Source organism: Pochonia chlamydosporia, chromosome 1 (genome assembly GCF_001653235.2).
Source record: "Pochonia chlamydosporia 170 chromosome 1, whole genome shotgun sequence".
Classification (NCBI taxonomy): Eukaryota; Fungi; Ascomycota; class Sordariomycetes; order Hypocreales; family Clavicipitaceae; genus Pochonia; species Pochonia chlamydosporia.
The window spans coordinates 1656080-1673586 of record NC_035790.1 but is presented as its reverse complement, the minus strand read 5'-3'; the positions used below and the strand labels follow the sequence as shown (position 1 = coordinate 1673586).

The window sequence follows — 17507 nt, the reverse complement described above, 5'->3', positions numbered from 1 at the left end:
TTGCCGGCAGAAATTAGAGTATTGTATTGCGACCTGGGGAACAACGTCGAAGGAGTGCAAAAAAAAAAAAAAAAAAAACGTTGGTGTCTCTTTCTGATGTTGAGTATTGTCTGTAGCACGACGTCTGGGAGTGTTGATGTTTCCTGCCCAAGCTGTCAGGTGCGGTCTGGTACGCTGCTCTTCTGGTACACGAGTTTTGCCTGTACTAAGGCTGGTGACGAAAGTACCGAAGTAGCCTGGCTGTCCCTCTCTCTGGGTCTGGTTTGGGTCTGGGTCTCACTCAGCTTGTCATCAGTCGGACTTCTGGACTTCTGGGGCTGGCCTAAAAGTTGACTCTCTGGCCGTCCCGCACATGGCGGCGGGCGGATGCTCCCACCAGACCAGAACCAGACCAGACCAAGCCCAGTGCTAGGCTGGTGCAAACTCTCTTAGGTCTTGCTTGGGTCTTGCTTGGGTCTTGCTCTTGCTCTAGTAGGCCACTCACGGTCCAGTCACGTCCAGTCTCGTTTCGGTTTCCAGCCAAAGTCAAGCCTTGGTCTCGTTCCAATGCCAAGTCTCATCAGCGCAAAAGAGGTACGTACCGTTGACCTCCCACAGCCCTACTCCAGTCTTGGAGTCCCACCAGAGCTCTCTCTCTCTGGTGCTTCCCACTGGCAAGCAAGAGGGAATCTTGCTTGAGCCCACTCGCTCTTGCCCACTTGCACTCCTCCTCCCCTCAGAGCAGCGCTCACACACCAGATAAAGTACCAAGGTGACCAGACTCATAGACAACAGACTGGCGCAGACTGACATACACACACCCTTCCTTCTCCTCCACGGCCGCAACGGAGACCACCCCCCCATGCCATCCAATGCCATTTCCACCCAGCCCATCGTTCAAGCCCACACAAAGTACATAACCTATCTGCCTCCTCCCTCCCACTTTCTAATGCCTCTCTATTGTTCATAGCCAAGATATTCATCCGCCTTTCACGACAAAACTCTGTTTCCCCTTGTCGCCCTTTTCTTCCTCCTTCGTTTTCTTCCCTTCCCCTGCAGACAGCAAGCATATCGTTTTGCTTTCTCCGCATCTTCACTTCTCCCGCTGCTCTTCCTCTCCAAACTTAGACGCTGAAATCCCCCGCCACCCAAAGGGAGATACCGGATCTGCAACCAGGTTCCTTGTCGTCTACCTCACGGCTTTGCGAAATCTCGACAAACCGCAATACACGATTATTCTGTGTGAGTTTCTGCTTGGAAATTGCGACTCTCCAATATGCTTGTCATGTCGACATCGAACCCGCGCAGCCAGGGACTGGAAGCAACATGGGTCCCGCGGCACTGGTGCGTTTGGGTTGATATGACTGCGAATACGCTCCCTCCTACCCACATCCTACCACCATCCTCGTCAACCACGAACCCGCCGTGATGGACAAATTTCGCTTTCATTTCCCTCTTGCCCGAACTACCAATTTCCAGTCTCACGTTTCTTATTCCCCTAGAACGCCCGACGCGGTGGACTAACCTTGAGCTTTTCAGGCTAAGAGATTTCCCAGTCTTGGACTTCCGGACTCCGTTTTGTGGCTCACTCCTACAGTCCGCTTCTTCTTCTTCCTTCTTCTTCTTCTTACCCAATTATCGACTATTGGGAGCTTCTGTTTATAACAGCCTGAACCAACTCGCCCGCTGCCATGGCTACACAATTTTCTATGCAGCAATTTTACAGACCTACGCCTCTGACGGTGGATGCACACCATGCCCAACAGAAGTATTTTGAAGAAGACGACAAAGGTGGTATATTAGATGACAGCGGCCTTGAACACGGTGTTGACTCTGGTCTGGATCTATCACCACCCATGGCCAACAGCCGAAGGGAGTCATTTGCCGTCAGCAGCACACTCTTCTCCCCCAAGACAGAAGACTGGCAGTCTGTAGACATGCAGTCGGTGCCATCAAACCCCTTCCCGGACCAGAACGGCGGAAATAACATGAACGGCCCCAACCCTTTCATGCAATCACAGGGTCAGGTTTTCTCCCAACATGGCAACCAATGGGGCATGGGTAACGGCTCGGGCTCTGATAACTCGATGCAGCAGTTCGCAAATGTGCCTACAGCATTTGATGCTAGCAACTCTGTCTTTCAGAGGCCAGTACCAAACCAGAACCCGTTCCATAACCCCGGCAACATGTTCGCCTCTCTTCACCATGGCGATCAGTCGATGCCAACTTCTCCCCAGAAGGAGTGGATGATGCCTGCCCAAGCCGTGAACAAGAAGATGCAACCGGGAAGCCCGATGATTCGGTCACACAACGAACTGAGGCGAGGAGATGGTATCCGCAAGAAGAATGCCCGCTTCGACATCCCGGCTGAGCGCAACCTGAGCAATATTGATTCGCTTATTTCTCAGTCGACCGATGAACAAGAGATCAAGGAGCTGAAGCAGCAAAAGCGCTTGCTCAGAAACCGCCAAGCAGCGTAAGTAGCCCATACTATGATTTTACTTTTCGGTCTGCTTTCTATGTGCTAACATACCACGGGATAGCCTTGACTCAAGACAACGCAAGAAGCAGCATACTGAACGACTGGAAGACGAGAAAAAACAGTACACAGTACTCATGACTGATATGGAGGAAGAAATTTCTGCTCTAAAGGACAAATTTGAAGTGCTACTACAGGAGAAGCAAAATCTGATGGGCTTCGTCGAGGCATTGCGTCTTGAGAAGGATGACATGATTCGCGCGCACACCCTCGAGACCGGCGAACTGCGAAAGAAAGTTAATGTTCTCACGGAACATGTCCAAAGACTCGAAAGCCAACCCATGACCGGTTCAGGTCCTGGGGCCAACGATGGCTTCTCTGATAGCTTTGGGGGCATGGAAGGAATGGGAATGCCTGGAGCCTGGGACAACCCCAACTTCCTCAATGACTATTCCACAGAACCGCAGCAGGTCAGACCGCAAACCTCGCTTGTGCCCGTCAAGAAGAATGAAAGCTCCGTCAATGTCGGCGACGGCGAGAAGTCTGGCTCACAGGGAGGTTTGCTGTTTATGCTCTTCCTTGTTGGCGCATTTGTCATGTCCAGCCGATCGGTGCCAGCTATTCCACGCGTATCTGAAGATGTCCGGGCTGCGTCAGCTACTCTCCTTGACAATGTCCTCAAGGATGCGGGTATCAATTCGGCGTCAGCGGGAATGCAAGCACTCGCTCCTCAGCCATCCAGTGCGAACTGGGTTCACACCCGGATCTCAAACTCAGGCATGGGCGACATCAGTATGGACGGCACTGCTCCATCGATGCTCGAAGAACTCGGCGATTCTTTGACTCAGCCTACTCAGGATCAGATGAATGAGCAAATCTTTTCTCTTTCGGCAGCCCAGTACGACGGGGTGAACAATCAAGAATTTTTGCAAAATGCACCGGAAAGATCTACAAGTCAAGGACGCAAGAACCTCGCAGACGCGCTAACAGCCATGCGAGCAGCCAACAAGCAAGGCGGTGCCGCTGATGTGTATACTCGTTCGCTTCTCTGGGACCAGATTCCCGGCGATGTGGTTCGAAATTTTGCCAAAATGGTTGCGGAATGCAACAACGCACAGAATGAGCAGCAATGCAACGAATCACAATGATTACGACATGAAACGATACAGAAAAATGAATCTCACGATGACGAATATGACGACCACGCCGCTTTTAATGATTGAATTTATTTCTTTTTCTCTTTTGCTTATCATCTATTTCTCATCTCTTTTCTTTTTCTTTTGCCTCTACTTTTTATTTCACGTTTGACGAAGATACTTTTACGCCTGAATGTCGCTCTCGCCGACAAAACTCAACCAAATCAGACCATTTGCTCACGCAACGAAAGTGCTATTTTCTGCCAACTCCGTCCTCGTGAATTCTTGATGATGGACTGTTTCTATTTGGAATTTCTTTGACGTCGCTTTCCTCTTGACTTTTATGGGTTAGTGTTTTTATAAGCAAGCGAGCGAGCATTGACATTTTTTTTGTTTGAATGATTTTGATCGTCTTTGGGCTGGGTGGTTCTTTCAGGCTTCCTTTTCCCCTTGCCTGTGTGTGGTTTCGGTCTGGTGACTTGCGAAATACTGGGCTATTGATTGTGTTCTATGGATATTATCGACAGACTCCAGTCTACCATTATTGTATATTGGGAAGGAAGGGCCATGAGACTATGGAAGGCGGGTTATTAGGGAGAGATTGAACGGTACGGGAACATGAAATGTCCTGAGGAAACGGGCGTGCCAAGCCGGCTTGACCAGCTCTGAGAGACGGGAAAGATTGGGAGGGATGGGCGTTGGAGCAAGCGAGATGCACAGCGAGTGTCTCCCCAGATGACGGACTTTATTTTTCTTTGTGGATAATGAACGACATGATAGCGGAAGCTGTTTGAGATGCAGACTCTTACGACAGACATCAATGATGACAAACAACTAACAAACTGCTCACCAATGCTTAAGTACTGTACACTTTTGTCTCTGTATGCACATTGCATTATGGGGCCTTTACTACTCTGTACTTGTCGTGTCCTGTGATGTAGTGCCTACCTGGGAAATGTGCCTTGCGTCGCGATGCATGAGGACGAAGCAGGCCAGGCAACCTGCAGGATCAACCAGTGAGCGGCATCTCTGCCAGCAACGTGACGATCGAGACAAGCGAGTTGCTGCAAGCTGCACACCATGACAAGGTCACAGCCGCATACAGTTGCCTTGAAAGTCAAGGGTACAAGTTTGACAGAAATGTAAGTGAGCAAGTTGTCCTCCGTATGGAGAAGTCAAGCGCAGTGCCACCTCTTTGTCTGTCCGCATGAGGCCAAGTTGCACACGGCCAAAAAGATGACGTCTGATTTGTAGATTCTGCGTTGGGAAGAAGCTGCTCAAATGGGATGTGTGGGCGTGAAACGAGGTCGTGGGCGTGGATGTCTACGGGCCCGGATCTAGTGGGCTATTTGGAGTGAGACATTGTCTTAGACAGTGTCTGAGCCTGTGGTGGGTGACCTTGTTCAAATGACTGAACGAAGATGAGATGGCTGAGCTGGGGGCTGCGGGAGAAGAACTGTTGTTGCACACCGCAATTCGGGGTTCAGCCTTGGCTGTTCATGTTTGCTTTTTCTTGTTGCCGGAAACTTGGTTCGACATTGATATGGAGCACTCGTGGCTGAAATGACGTGGGATATGATGAATCTCGGTTAGAATACTCTGTACTTTGTACTTGTTATAGAATAATTTGATGAATGATTGTATGATGGGTATTGCGGCTAATAATGTACGCTAACTAGCTACAAGAGAGGGAATATGGTACACTGTATCCTGACTGAAGAACCGGTAAGATGAGCTGTGTGTACGGTACGTGAGTCTACTTCTTTTCCTCTGGCGGATTGTACTTGTCCTTCCATATCCTGTCCACGTTGACGGGTCAGCACCATCCATGCACGCCTGAATACGAGGAGTGGAAAGTTATCAGCAAAGAGAGTGCTTACCAAGAATTGCCGAGAGTCTTATTGCCTCCCTTTTCAGCTAGCCGATAGTACCGGGCGGCAGTGTACTGTTTAAAAAAAAGGTAGAATTAGCCTCGTGCACAGCATGTGGGAATGACTGGTGATGGGTGACTTTTGCGGGGAAGATGCCGATTTGCGAAAACTGTAGGCGGCAGTAGCAACTAGTGATGCGAGTAGTGTTTTGGACGAGATGAGTGGGCAGGAATGAAAATAAGGGTTCATGCCCAACTTTGTCTGCGTGACATGTTGGGCAGCGAGGTCGGGAAATAGGGGACCTGGTGAGACGTGCAGATTGTGTGGTGCGGTGCCGCGCAAAGCCACAGATGTTGTCGTAGATTGAGGCGTACGCATTATTGGTATTGGAGTAGTATTGCACTGCCCTTTTTGGGGGATGGGATGATAGGGTGAGATGAGATGATGCTTACCTTGTCTTTTTTGCAGCCGATTCCTTCCAAGTAACACCGGGCTACTTCGTTCATGGCGTCTGCAGGGTTCGGGTTAGCACCTTATACATGGCTTTGTTGGCGGTTTCTGAGGTAGAACGTACCAGTATCGCCAAGGTTCGCTGCCGTCTCATAGTACTATGCAAGAGTTAGCTCTTATCTTTCCAAGATGAGGAGTGTAATGACCACAGCTTGAAGACAAAAACTAACCTGCTTCGCCGCAAAGTCATCCCTATCAACGCCCCATCCGTTGCGGAAACAGTTGGCAAGCTCGAAAATAGCCAGCACCAACTCTCCCTTGGCGGCACCGCCCTTCGTTACACCCGCCTGCAGCGCGAGTTGCTCTACTGCTGCTGAATTTGACGCCGCCGCGGTAAGATACTTGACAGCCCTGCCTGGATCTGGTTGACATCCCCATCCGTGCCTGTAGCGAGAGCCGCAAATATGAATCAGCAAACCTGTGTAAATAACAACCTCCAAAACTTGACGCCCTCCTCAAGATCAGAGGCTCACCGTAACGCCAGCCCATACATAACCTGGCTGAGCGGATTATTCGCCCCCTGGAGATCAGCCAACCGTCCAAATATCTTTGTCGACTGCTCCAGATCCCCCTCCTCGTGCAGCCGAATCGCCTCCTGGATATCATCATCAATGGCCCTCGAAGCGCTGGGACTCCTTTTCCGCCCGCTTCCCTCAGGCGCCAGACTCATCTGGGACATGGCCTCCGACGGCACAGGTGACTGCGGCCTACTACGCGCGAGTTCATTGTGTCCCGCCAGAATGGTCGCCCGCTTCTCCCACTGCGAATCGTCCTTGGGGTCGGCACCCGTAATAATGGCGGGCAAGTTCTCGGGAACGTACTCCGACGACTCTGCCTGCTTGCTCAGGTGTAACCGCTCGGAGAGCCGTCGTCTGGAAGAGTGACTGGTCTGCGAGGACACGGACGTGCTGCGCGATCGACTCGACCGGAAGACATCGAGGCTTCGTCTGGGCGACCGCACCGACGGTTTCGGCGACAGTAGATTTTGGTCTTGTCCGTCCTCGGGGGCCTGTATGACCTCCTGGGTGGCCGTGTCTGTTCGAACGAACGTGAACTCTGCGCCGTTCAACTTGCGCACGGTATCGTTCCTTGACGCGGTGGTGGCAGCGTTGTCCAGCTCGTCCTTCTTCTTAAACAGACCCATGGTTGACGTTCTCTGCGTTTTCCGTAATTATACTGCGTGCCCCTGTACGCCCAGCGTAGTGACAATCATGTAATTGATAAAAGTTGCAGTCCTCGGTGTTTTCATCAAGCAGAGCAAAGAGGTAAGCTGCGCATTTATTCCACTTTATCGCCGTTGTGCGACGCTATTCGGACTCGCGGATGGACAAGACGGTTCGTAAGCTGTTCAGCCCCGCAGCCGCAGATTCACAAGTTTGGTCAATCGATTGACCCTTTTCACGTCGAGGGGCTGAGCCGTGGCGGTACTTGACGCTGCAGAATGCTCACTTCGATGCAAAGAATGCTGCATCAACGCCAAACTGGGCGATTGGGCCTTCTTTGTGCCAGTCGCAAGTTACAATTTCATTGTTTCCTCACTGTTTGTTGATGCCATCGACGTCGATAAAGATCTGTCGGTGTTTCACTTTGCGCCGACTGAAGAAGTAGACTTTCGTTTCGACGGAATGGGCACATGGAAAACTTGAAACATTCAATTTCAACCCCAGCAGGCGCCAGCGTCTAATTCAGAGCTCTAAAAGGTCGGCAGCGCCTCTGGGGTTCACCACCAATGACACAAGAAGCATGGCTTAGCGGCCCATCTTGATTGGGCTTTGGGTTGCGTTTGTGCATCCAGACTTCACGATTGACTTGGCCTCTCTCTGTTAATGTCAGCAAACTTGCCGAGACGAAAATAGAATCAATTGATAGCTGTGCCACTCGAAGCGCCGGGGGCTCCAGCTGCTATTGGATCAGACTGCATGTGTCGGGAAGGCTGTGGATGAGGGAGAGACTTGAGCTGGACAGGGTCCAGTGCTTGACGCTGTGTGCTAATATTTTCATATTTGGATGTAGTGTTGGCAGGCCAGCTCGAAATTGTCAAATTTCCTACACCACTGTGATTCGTACGTCTATGTGATTTGTAATAGTCAGCCTTGGCAAAGTAGCTTTCAAAGCACTTGTCACTTCTGGTGTGAAGTAATGATGCAGTACGATACCGAGGTCACAAGCTCTCACACTTCATTACGTCACGATACATCACATCGTTGTCACTGCAAAGGTTCTATTATAACATAATTTCGCATTGACGAATCTATCATCTATCGTATTCCTTTTTCGTAACGTCTCTTCAAGACTGATCCATTACGGCACGACTGAAAGCGACAATGCTAACCGTCGTCCCAGCGATAGTCTAGTTCTTTACATATGCTAGTTGCCTTGTGTCTTCTGTCAATTACGACATGTGATGCCACATCTAGACGCATCACCGTATCGCCTTGGTGAGACTGGCATCCCAGCTTGGTGCAAAAAGGGTATTCGTGTACTTAAAAAGCAAAAAGAAAGAAATTGACAACAACAAACAAATCTAGAGAGGGATAAAGTCCTTTTGGTTCTCAAAGTCAGAGTCGTCCGATTCTGCTTCAATGAGTTCCGCAACCTCATCCGAGTCAACGTCGTCTGAATCGACTGGCTCTTCGTCGCTGGATACATCATCGTCCATGGCCTCGTCAGCCTTGGCTTGGTTTCGTAGGACGCTTGCCCTTTCACGATGGAGGAGTTTACATCCTTTGTTTTTGCAGACACCCGTGTTGCTAAAGTCAGGACATTCGAAAACATGGCGTTCAGTGCAGGCGGCTCCTCTGTCACAGTAACCGTAGAATCCAAAAGACTCGCAGACCAGAGCACCGGGGGCTGCTCTGGAGTGCGTATACGGACAGTCGGGTTTTGTACAGTGGCCCTTTGCATAGTGCAAGCAATTCGGGACGCGTTCGGGGGTAAGATCATGGGAAAGGTCGCACGACTCGCCGTTGGGACACTTGCCATCCTTGAGCAAGTCCTTGCATACAGCCACCCTGGTTGGATCATGTTGATATCGGCAAGTTGGCCCTTTGGGGCAGGAACCTAGAAAACATTTCATCGTTAGTACAACCCCAGTCCCGGGTACAGTGGCCTTGTCTCGTTTGGTTGCGAGTGCTGGTCCGATCCAGTTGGAAAATATTCTATTACCCGTCGTTGAAAATGCTTTGCAAGGTTGGGAAACCTTCTTTTGAACCCCGGATCGACTATCCAACGTTAGCGTTGCGCCTGTTGCAGCGCTTGCGACATACCGTTGGTCTTGGACGATCCTGTTGGCCACCATGTTGCCGCTCTTTGTCCGCTGGAATCTGACCCCGGCGACAACGGCCGTCTTGGGAGTGGCGGAATATTGATCTGTAGAAACAGCAGCTGATCAGTCTCTTCGAATCCACGTATGCGCAAATCCATCGCCTGCCACTTACCTGCAGATTTCACAAGTTTCTTGCCGCCGTCAGCCACGTGGAAACGAATGCCTTCAATTATAATCTCGTTTCTTCCTGTACCAGGAGTAGAATTAGTAGTCGCGTCAGTAGCACTGGCTTGGTGCCGCAAAAAGTCTTTCAGCTGCGTTTTCTCTCGCTGTTTTCGACCCTGAAACTTCTTCTGCCTCGTCTCTTCCATGGCTTTAGCGCGATTTTGGGTTTCTTTCTCGTATACGTTGGCGTTGATTAACTGTCGGTGGCGGTCATTTCTGGACACCCAACCGGTACTTCCAGGTGTTGAACCTGGGCTGGGTGTGTTAGAGTCTGACGCCGGCCGAGACTGGTTGAGGTGAAGAGTGCGATGTCGATGGCTGTTGTGCGGCCGCCCAACTCGATACGCCGAACCATTGTAAGCGCTGGCTGGGTGGTATGCGTTTCCACCTATCGAAAAGTCAGCAATATAATGACGCGTCGCACCTTTCGTGAACGGACGTCGATAACTGTTTGGTTGGCGACTCGGGGCGGCTCCAACTCCAGCCTGTTGGCTTCTGTGTCTGTTGATTTGCCCTACAAGTAAGTGGTCAGTGGTGGGCCGAAGCGCGATGGAGCAAACAGAGAGTCACGGTACCTGCAAGTTGACCGATACGGGCCAGAAGATCCCTTTCTTCTTCAGACATTGGTAAAACTTGATCAGCCACCAAAAGATGTGAATGTGAGAAGGCTAGAGAGCGTTTGTATGACAAAGAAAAGGGTTAAGCGCCCGGTGGATGTTTTTGAAAGAATGACGGCATGTGGCGGCTGCACACGTGCCGTGCAGCTCTCTGGTGGGTTAGTCAGCCAAATTTAGTCCTGGCACCAAGAGGAGCCATAGCATCTGCTCCAGTGACCAATGAACACTGGAAGTTGTGACAAGGCTGTGCAACACTCTTTACCAGACGTTCCATCAACAGCCATTGAGCCGTAGATTACCAAGTTCGCGACACACTCTCCCTCTTTTCCTCTACGGTCAAGGCATAGCTCTGAGAAGGGCTACTTGTTGGCAAGTCACACCTAATTATATGACGCGATAGTCGCATTCCCTGTGGCCACAACTCCTTACCATGGCGTCCTGGAATTTGCTCGACGACAAAAGCGAAGCCGAGCTTCACAAATCCCGTCTTCTCAATGTTGAAGAAAAGCCATTCAAACGAATCACCAAGCGCCTGTCCACCATCTCTTCCGTCGTCTCCACAGCCAGTCAATACAATGTATCAACACAAAACGGTGCCGATGCCGCAAAGCTTCCAGCCAATGACAGCTTAAAAGAAGATCTCACTCTCGACTTTGCCGCTTTTGACAGCAGCATTGCGCGTCTCCAGTTCCTTCACGATGCCAACCAACGCGAGCGGGAGCGATACGCGGCCGACCAGGAGCGCATTTTAGCAGAATGTCAATCAGTCCGGGCAAACAATGGACAATTACGGGAGCAGCTAGACTCGATGCGAGCAACGCTGGCACAGCGCAAGAAATTCGACGAACTGGCAGAGAAGATTACATCCAATAGACTATTACGGCCCCGGGAAGATCAGCTTGCCAATTTGGCTAAGCTGGAAGAAGAGTGCAAGGAGCTGGAACGAGAGAGTGAAACATATAAAGAGACGTGGAACGAGCGCCGAGAACAGTTCAACAGAATCATGGAAGAGGGTATGATGCTGAGACGGCAGATTCGCGACGAGAAGGAAGAAGTCGATCGACGAGAGGGTATGAATGAAGAAGGAGAGGATGAGGCAGACGGGGAGAGGGAGGGCACGACGCCTAGGCCAATACCTAGCGGCGGCGCGACACCTCGCCCAGATGGCGAAACGCAGCCGAAGGGCGATGTGGACGTTGAGAACGAGGATGGAGTTATAAACCGTGCGGCTTCAAGTAGGGACCGCACACCTCTGGATGGTACGCCTGCGCCTGAGAAGATGGGATCCAAGGCCGCTGCAACGCCGGCCGATTCAACGTCATCAGCACCGCAAGTCTCAACACAACATCTACAGGTCCCAGGTGTAGCAACGCCTTCACATCAAAGTGACCAAGGTGCTGGAGATGTAGATATGGAGGACCAAGACGAGACTGAAAGGACAGGACAGGACAATGAAGATGGCGAGGATGGAATGGAAGTTGACGAGTAAAACGCCGGGCCTATCGAATCGTTTTGCCCTGGGGCATGTAATTTTATACCATAGAAACTTTGATACCACAAGCTACCAAATTAGGACATCGTAATATCCTCTCGTGATCTTCTACGCAGCAACGATAAACTCCCAATTATTCCACCAAAGCACCCCTTTACCACTCCAAGCCGTACATCCTCAGCATCAAGCCTTACTCTTAGCCTGCGCAAGCACACTCTTCGCACTCTCCAAGTGCTCCGAACCACCCGCCTCCTCAGCCAAAGCAATCTGATCCTCCAACTTGGTCACCGCAGCAGCAATCCTGTCCTTCAACGGCCCAAAGACAGCTTTCGTCTGCTCAACGGCCGTTTTCTGCGCCAGCATTAGTTCCTGCACACAAGAGTACCTTCTACCACTGACTCCAAACCGGGAACATACATTCTGCTTCAGCATAAACTCGGCGTTGCCGTCGTCGTCGCCCCCTCCATTCTGAATACTCTCCTCTAGCTTCTTGACTTGTGCCTCCTGGTCAGCTAGCTCCTTGTGGTAGGAGGCTTCTTCTCTGAGCAGCCTCGTGACGGCGCCGGTTGCGATGGCGAGCTGCGATGGAGGAGGCATGGTGTGTTGGAGAAGAGTGTTTCTGAGGAAGTGAGGATTGTGGTGATGTGTCTTGAGGAGAGATGCTTGGATTGAGATTATTTATAAGCGGCTTGGGTGTTGATATTGCAAGGGTTGAAATGCTGGTGCCTGTTGTCGGAGAGAATGTTATTCAAGTGCCTAATGATGGAACTGTCGACGTGGGGTGAAAATGGCGGGGCAGCAAGGAGCGTCACTCGGGTGGGATTTTTGATGCTCGCGTTCAAATGGGCGACCTTGGTTTGACGCGTATTGGAACAAGTCTTCCTCACAAAATCCAGCTCTAGGGATATATAATGATCCGCATGGAAGCAAACAGCATGGAGTATGAATTTCTTATTGACTTAATTGTAATAATAGCTACCTAATTAGAATCAATGCCATCCCGTAACCAGCACTTTCGCACACCAAACGCAGCATACAGTAGCTCAAATCCAGCCTCTCTATCGAGTCCATTTCGCTCAACAAGCTCAAACCATTTTGCTCTCCCTTCGTAAACATCCCTGATCAGCTGTACCTTGTCGCGACCAATGGTATCTTCCTAACAACGCCTGCAACGCCTTCTGAGTAGTCCAACAAGCCAATGCCCAAGAATGTGCGAATCCAGTATAATACACGAGCGCACAGTGAAAATATCCTAGCCAACCTAGTAGTCCACACAGACAACATACCACACCATAATTATTTTTTGTTTCGTGTCATGAGAGGATTCAATCAAGAATGATGTGTCATACAACAGCCAGGTTGTGTTTCTATGCCTCCACGGCAACTGCGGTTGCGCTGAATGCCGCGGGCTCAGGCTCGTTCTGGTTCGATATCTCGCCTCCAGCTTCTCGTTCAGCCCAATCTCCCCATAGCCCTCTCTTTCCACGGACCCTGATGGGTGCTCCCAACTCAGGGCCTTGTTCAACTTTGATCGCATCTTTGGTGGCAAGGACAAGGCACTCGAAGAACATCTTGGTGGCCTCCGCCTTGGTGGTCTGCTTCTCAGGGAGCAGGTTCTGGAAGACAACAGAGCTCTTCTTTCTCTTCTCAGCGTTCGTGGCAGCTTCAGCTCCAAACAAATCCCGAAGGATGTGCACGGCATGTTTGGTGCCGACGGAAACTGGGCCGCTGTCTTGCGGATGAACAAGGGGAGCCGTCGTCTCGTCAAATGGGTGCATTGGGCTACCTTCGCGTTCGAAGTGACCATCATCGTCGCCCATGGCAGGAATTTCCAGAATAGTGCCGTCGGCTGCCACGCTTTGGTTGCCCATGCCATGACCGTCAAAGCCAAAGTCAGTGTCATCTCCGAGCTCCAGGCGAGGTGACTTGGCGGCACCAACGTCGCTATCCACATCAGCAATGCCGCTGTCTCGTTTTCTCTTGAGTTCGCTCATGCCTCGCACAGCATCCAGTGTGAGCATGCCTCGAAGCTCTGGGGCCCAAGCTGAGCTGCGACCCTCAGTCATGATTGACGAGACAAATCCGCCAGTTTTTTGCATGTCCATCAAAGCTAGGAGGAAAGGATCCCGAGGAAGGAAAGAAGCAGGCTTAATAATGTTCTGTCGGTCGGCCTGTTGCTGTTTGATATGACTACTTGACAGGGCAATCTCCTCATCAGGCATCATGATCTTCTGCTTCTTTGCGCGTTGAGCGGGTCTGCGAACAATGGTGTGTTCTGTATCCTCTGTTGGCTCGTAGAGATCGGTATGATTGTGACGTGAGTATTCCGTCTCAATCTCTTGTGCTAGCCTCTCGTCAATGTCGGATAGCGGGGACTCCGATATTCTCCCACGGTGCAGATTTGCATTCGAAGCCATGCCCGGCAGGGCGGACTGGTCGTCAATGTTGAAACCGAAATCGTCTCCCATCGCGATATCTCCCTCTCCGTCGGCAATTCGGACAGGTGGTTCACCAAAATCAGTCGCATCTTTATTGTGCGTCATGACATCCAGGTCACTCAGCATATCGTCTTCAACGTCCCGAGGTGCCGGGGCATCTCGACCCTGTTCAATACTTTGGCTTCCGTCGTCCATGTTAAGGCCGAAATCGAGGTCCAGTTCCAAATCGCCAATAGGTGCAAAGGTATCATCTGCATTGTCGGTGCCATGCAAAAACTGACTGACTTCAATATCCTCTTGCAGATTGATATCTCTGTTGTTGCTCGGGCGGCCTTTACGACCAACTGGGGTGGCAGTGATGTCGTCGACTTGCGACAAAAGCCATGATGCATCAGGGGGCGGAGGCAGTTCGAGGTTGTCATAGGGTGTAATTCGGTCAGGCAAAAGCAAGGCCTCGCGGTTTGGCATTTGCAAATTAGCCGCCATGTCATTGTTTCCACTGGACCGGAACGCCTATCGTCGCGATGTTAGTTAGCGCTCTTCACAAGCATGCACCATATTCATGTTCAAAAGCAAAGGACGTACCATCTTGATCTTCATCATCGCTTCATTGCAGTCATCTAGCAAATAACGCGTCTTTCGTTGATATATTCTCACGACACCGAGCAAAAGCTGACCGCTCAAGCGCAGAGCCATGGGCGCCTGATTCGGTGTGATAATAGCCTCAACACTGTCTGTAACATTGGATTGCAGGATGTGGTTTTTGGACAACTTGCGCTCCAAGTTGGCGGACAGCCAGACGCGAGCCAGAGGCCCGCTCTTCTGGAGGAGCGTCTCCGAGTAGAACATGATGGCGCTTTTCGCGACGCGACAGGACTACTCGAATGGCTCGAAGCGAGCAAGCAGCTGGTGTTTTTACGCGAGCCCGCTGAGATGGTGAAGGGGGAGCGGAGGTGGCGGTGTCGAGAAAGCTTCGTGTAAACACTACCGGCGACGTCGCGTTGTGCGGGTAAACAAGAAATATAACTCGTGTCGGCAGATTCCAATGTGCAAAATATTGCCGCGCAAAACAGTAGAGCAAAGCGAGATAATCACACGAGCTGAGTGTGCGTGTCCGCGACCAAGGGCGATGGCGAACGGTGCGATAAATGAGCGTCGATGTGAAGGTCGTGACGGTTCCTGCTGGGCAGGAGTGGACTGGTACCAGTGGAAATAACCAGGTGGTTGGGGGGAAGCAACGTCCCTCTGCAGACCACGGAAGAACGCTCCTTCCGCATCATCACTACGGGGACAACAATAAAAGTGGATCGGCTAACCCATCTGGGAACTCGGATGCATTCAGCACCAGGCGAGGAGCCAGGGTACAAAGGTACATGGATGTGCAACATCTTCAGCATGTTCTGCAGCTGCCATTGGAATTAATATCGTGTTGGACAGGCTTGCCAATCCGCGGCGAACTCGCAAGTTCTATTAATATATGCCTTGTGGGAGCCAAGCAAAAAAGGACAAACTCTTAAGCACCAAATAACCACTAGTTATGGCTACAAAGTATACTAGGAGGACATCTGAGGTTCTGGGTTTGTCCCTGTCGTACATGCGTGGAATATGATCTTGGACCACAGCTTTTTACTATATCAGATTCAAATTCTTGTTCTTTGCAACAAGCCACCTGTTTTTGGGGACTACATACCGTTATCCCTATCATTTTGTGCATGCGCCATCAAGTGCATGCAAACCCGCGCAGGGGACGCGACCATGAAATGATGCAGAACGCGGGTTATGATTGGGTCACGAAGCATTGGCTGACGGCAGCGGGATCCACTCTCCGAAGTTACATCCAGATCTGTTCTCAGTGGGAAAACGCCCCTGGACAGAACGATTTCAAGTTCCTGGACTGGAAATCCACCCTTCGGTACGCGATAGTCCACAGACAACACTCATTGCGAATTTCTTTGCCCTCGTCTATCCATCACCAAGGGCGAGTTTTTTCAATTCTCTCTATTCCACTGCCCTCGCAGCGTTGGTTTGCTTTCATCTTTGCCTTGGTGTCAACGAGTTCACGCATTGCGTGGTTGTGTATGCGAGGGACGTGGGCGTTTGCCAGAAATCATTCCCCATGACGGCGAGGATCCGTTTGCCATCCATCTAGACATCTCCATGCTCTATCCACACTGAGAACACCGACTCTTCGAGCGTGACAATGCAGATACCATGGATGGCACGCGACGGCTCAGGTAAGGAGCCTCTGCTCCCAACCTCGGACATCCCTACCATTACAGAGATGTCGACATTCGATCCGCCAGAAAACGGTAAGCCAGTTCGTCCACATCATGCGCGAACTACGTCGTCACACGCCAGGGTATGTAGCTCCTGACACCTCAATTCCGGGACTGTTATGTGGCTAACTCTCGTCAAGGGCGTCGCAGACGAATTCTCGTACATGACCCCGAGCGAAGCGGCAGCGCGGCTAAGAACGTCATTGACACATGGGCTCACCGCGACGGATGCCCTGACCCGACTGGGCGATTATGGGCCGAACGAGATACCTCACGAAGAACCAGAACCGCTTTGGTTGCGATTCGTGAAGCAATTCCAAGAACCTCTAATACTTCTGCTTCTTGTGTCGGCCGGCATGTCTGTACTGCTGGGCAACTTGGATGACGCAGTGAGCATCACAGTCGCTGTGACAATCGTAGTGACGGTTGGATTCATTCAAGAATACCGATCAGAAAAATCGATTGAGGCTCTGAATCATTTGGTGCCAAACCATGCTCACCTGGTTCGTGGGGGAACCAGCAAACCATCAGCTACCATTCCCAAATCTCCTGTCTGGCCGCCACCATCTGATGACCCTGACTCGACTGGTAGTGTCGGGTCCAAGACACCGATTGAGGAAACCATGGATGCAGTATCGACCAAAGTAATGGCCGGACAGCTAGTGGTTGGCGACTTGGTTTTGTTCACAACTGGCGACCGGATCCCTGCCGACATTCGTGTGACCAAAGCCGCCGATTTGACGATAGATGCATCCAACCTGACGGGAGAGACGGAGCCTGTTCGAATAACCACCGAGGCACGATCACGCCGTGTGAACACACACGGACTGAACCATCTTCAGCTCCCTCAACCGCCGACAATTGGGTCTGGGGAGAATCACAGTGGTGATACTGGTAGTGAAACACACAATATTGCATACATGGGAACTTTAGTTACATCTGGTCATGGGCAGGGCGTTGTGTTCGCGACTGGCGGCAGTACGCATTTCGGAACCATTGCGACTAGCGTTTCTGGTACTGAAAGCCCTCGCTCGCCGCTCCAGCTGTCAATGGACGACCTTGGCACCCAACTCAGCAAAGCATCTTTTGTTGTCATTGGTCTCATTTCGTTCGTTGGCTGGTTGCAAGGCAAGAAGTTGTTGGAAATCTTCACAATTTCTATTTCACTAGCTGTCGCTGCTATCCCGGAAGGCCTCCCAATCATTGTAACGGTCACTCT

General features: G+C 51.1%; 6 protein-coding genes across 6 annotated transcripts; 2 read left to right on the top strand and 4 right to left on the bottom strand.

Moving 5' to 3' along the window:
- Window positions 1-1670: 1670 nt before the first annotated feature.
- On the top strand, window positions 1671-3606 carry VFPPC_00405 (basic-leucine zipper domain-containing/DNA binding domain-containing protein; the record flags this gene model as incomplete). The annotated part of the gene is made up of 2 exons (XM_018280428.1): window positions 1671-2455; window positions 2523-3606. 2 exons carry the CDS (start codon window positions 1671-1673, stop codon window positions 3604-3606), a joined length of 1869 nt encoding a protein of 622 aa, XP_018148505.1.
- A 1744-nt stretch (window positions 3607-5350) lies between these two features.
- On the bottom strand, window positions 5351-7119 carry VFPPC_00404 (tetratricopeptide-like helical; the record flags this gene model as incomplete). Its single annotated transcript, XM_018280427.1, has 6 exons — window positions 5351-5393; window positions 5475-5539; window positions 5918-5976; window positions 6040-6073; window positions 6146-6359; window positions 6449-7119. The coding sequence occupies 6 exons, from the start codon at window positions 7117-7119 to the stop codon at window positions 5351-5353; spliced, it is 1086 nt and encodes a 361-aa protein (XP_018148504.1).
- Window positions 7120-8499: 1380 nt separating this feature from the next.
- On the bottom strand, window positions 8500-10089 carry VFPPC_00403 (zinc finger domain-containing protein; the record flags this gene model as incomplete). The annotated part of the gene is made up of 6 exons (XM_022428170.1): window positions 8500-9035; window positions 9141-9196; window positions 9242-9344; window positions 9413-9853; window positions 9905-9979; window positions 10041-10089. The coding sequence occupies 6 exons, from the start codon at window positions 10087-10089 to the stop codon at window positions 8500-8502; spliced, it is 1260 nt and encodes a 419-aa protein (XP_022284666.1).
- Window positions 10090-10512: 423 nt separating this feature from the next.
- VFPPC_00402 (Tho complex subunit 7/Mft1p) lies at window positions 10513-11571 on the top strand (the record flags this gene model as incomplete). Its single annotated transcript, XM_018280425.1, has 1 exon — window positions 10513-11571. The coding sequence occupies one exon, from the start codon at window positions 10513-10515 to the stop codon at window positions 11569-11571; it is 1059 nt and encodes a 352-aa protein (XP_018148502.1).
- A 186-nt stretch (window positions 11572-11757) lies between these two features.
- On the bottom strand, window positions 11758-12171 carry VFPPC_00401 (Tubulin binding cofactor A; the record flags this gene model as incomplete). Its single annotated transcript, XM_018280424.1, has 2 exons — window positions 11758-11925; window positions 11992-12171. 2 exons carry the CDS (start codon window positions 12169-12171, stop codon window positions 11758-11760), a joined length of 348 nt encoding a protein of 115 aa, XP_018148501.1.
- Window positions 12172-12941: 770 nt separating this feature from the next.
- VFPPC_00400 (MCD1/ SCC1/Rad21 protein) lies at window positions 12942-14861 on the bottom strand (the record flags this gene model as incomplete). Its single annotated transcript, XM_018280423.1, has 2 exons — window positions 12942-14525; window positions 14598-14861. The coding sequence occupies 2 exons, from the start codon at window positions 14859-14861 to the stop codon at window positions 12942-12944; spliced, it is 1848 nt and encodes a 615-aa protein (XP_018148500.1).
- Window positions 14862-17507: the final 2646 nt, after the last annotated feature.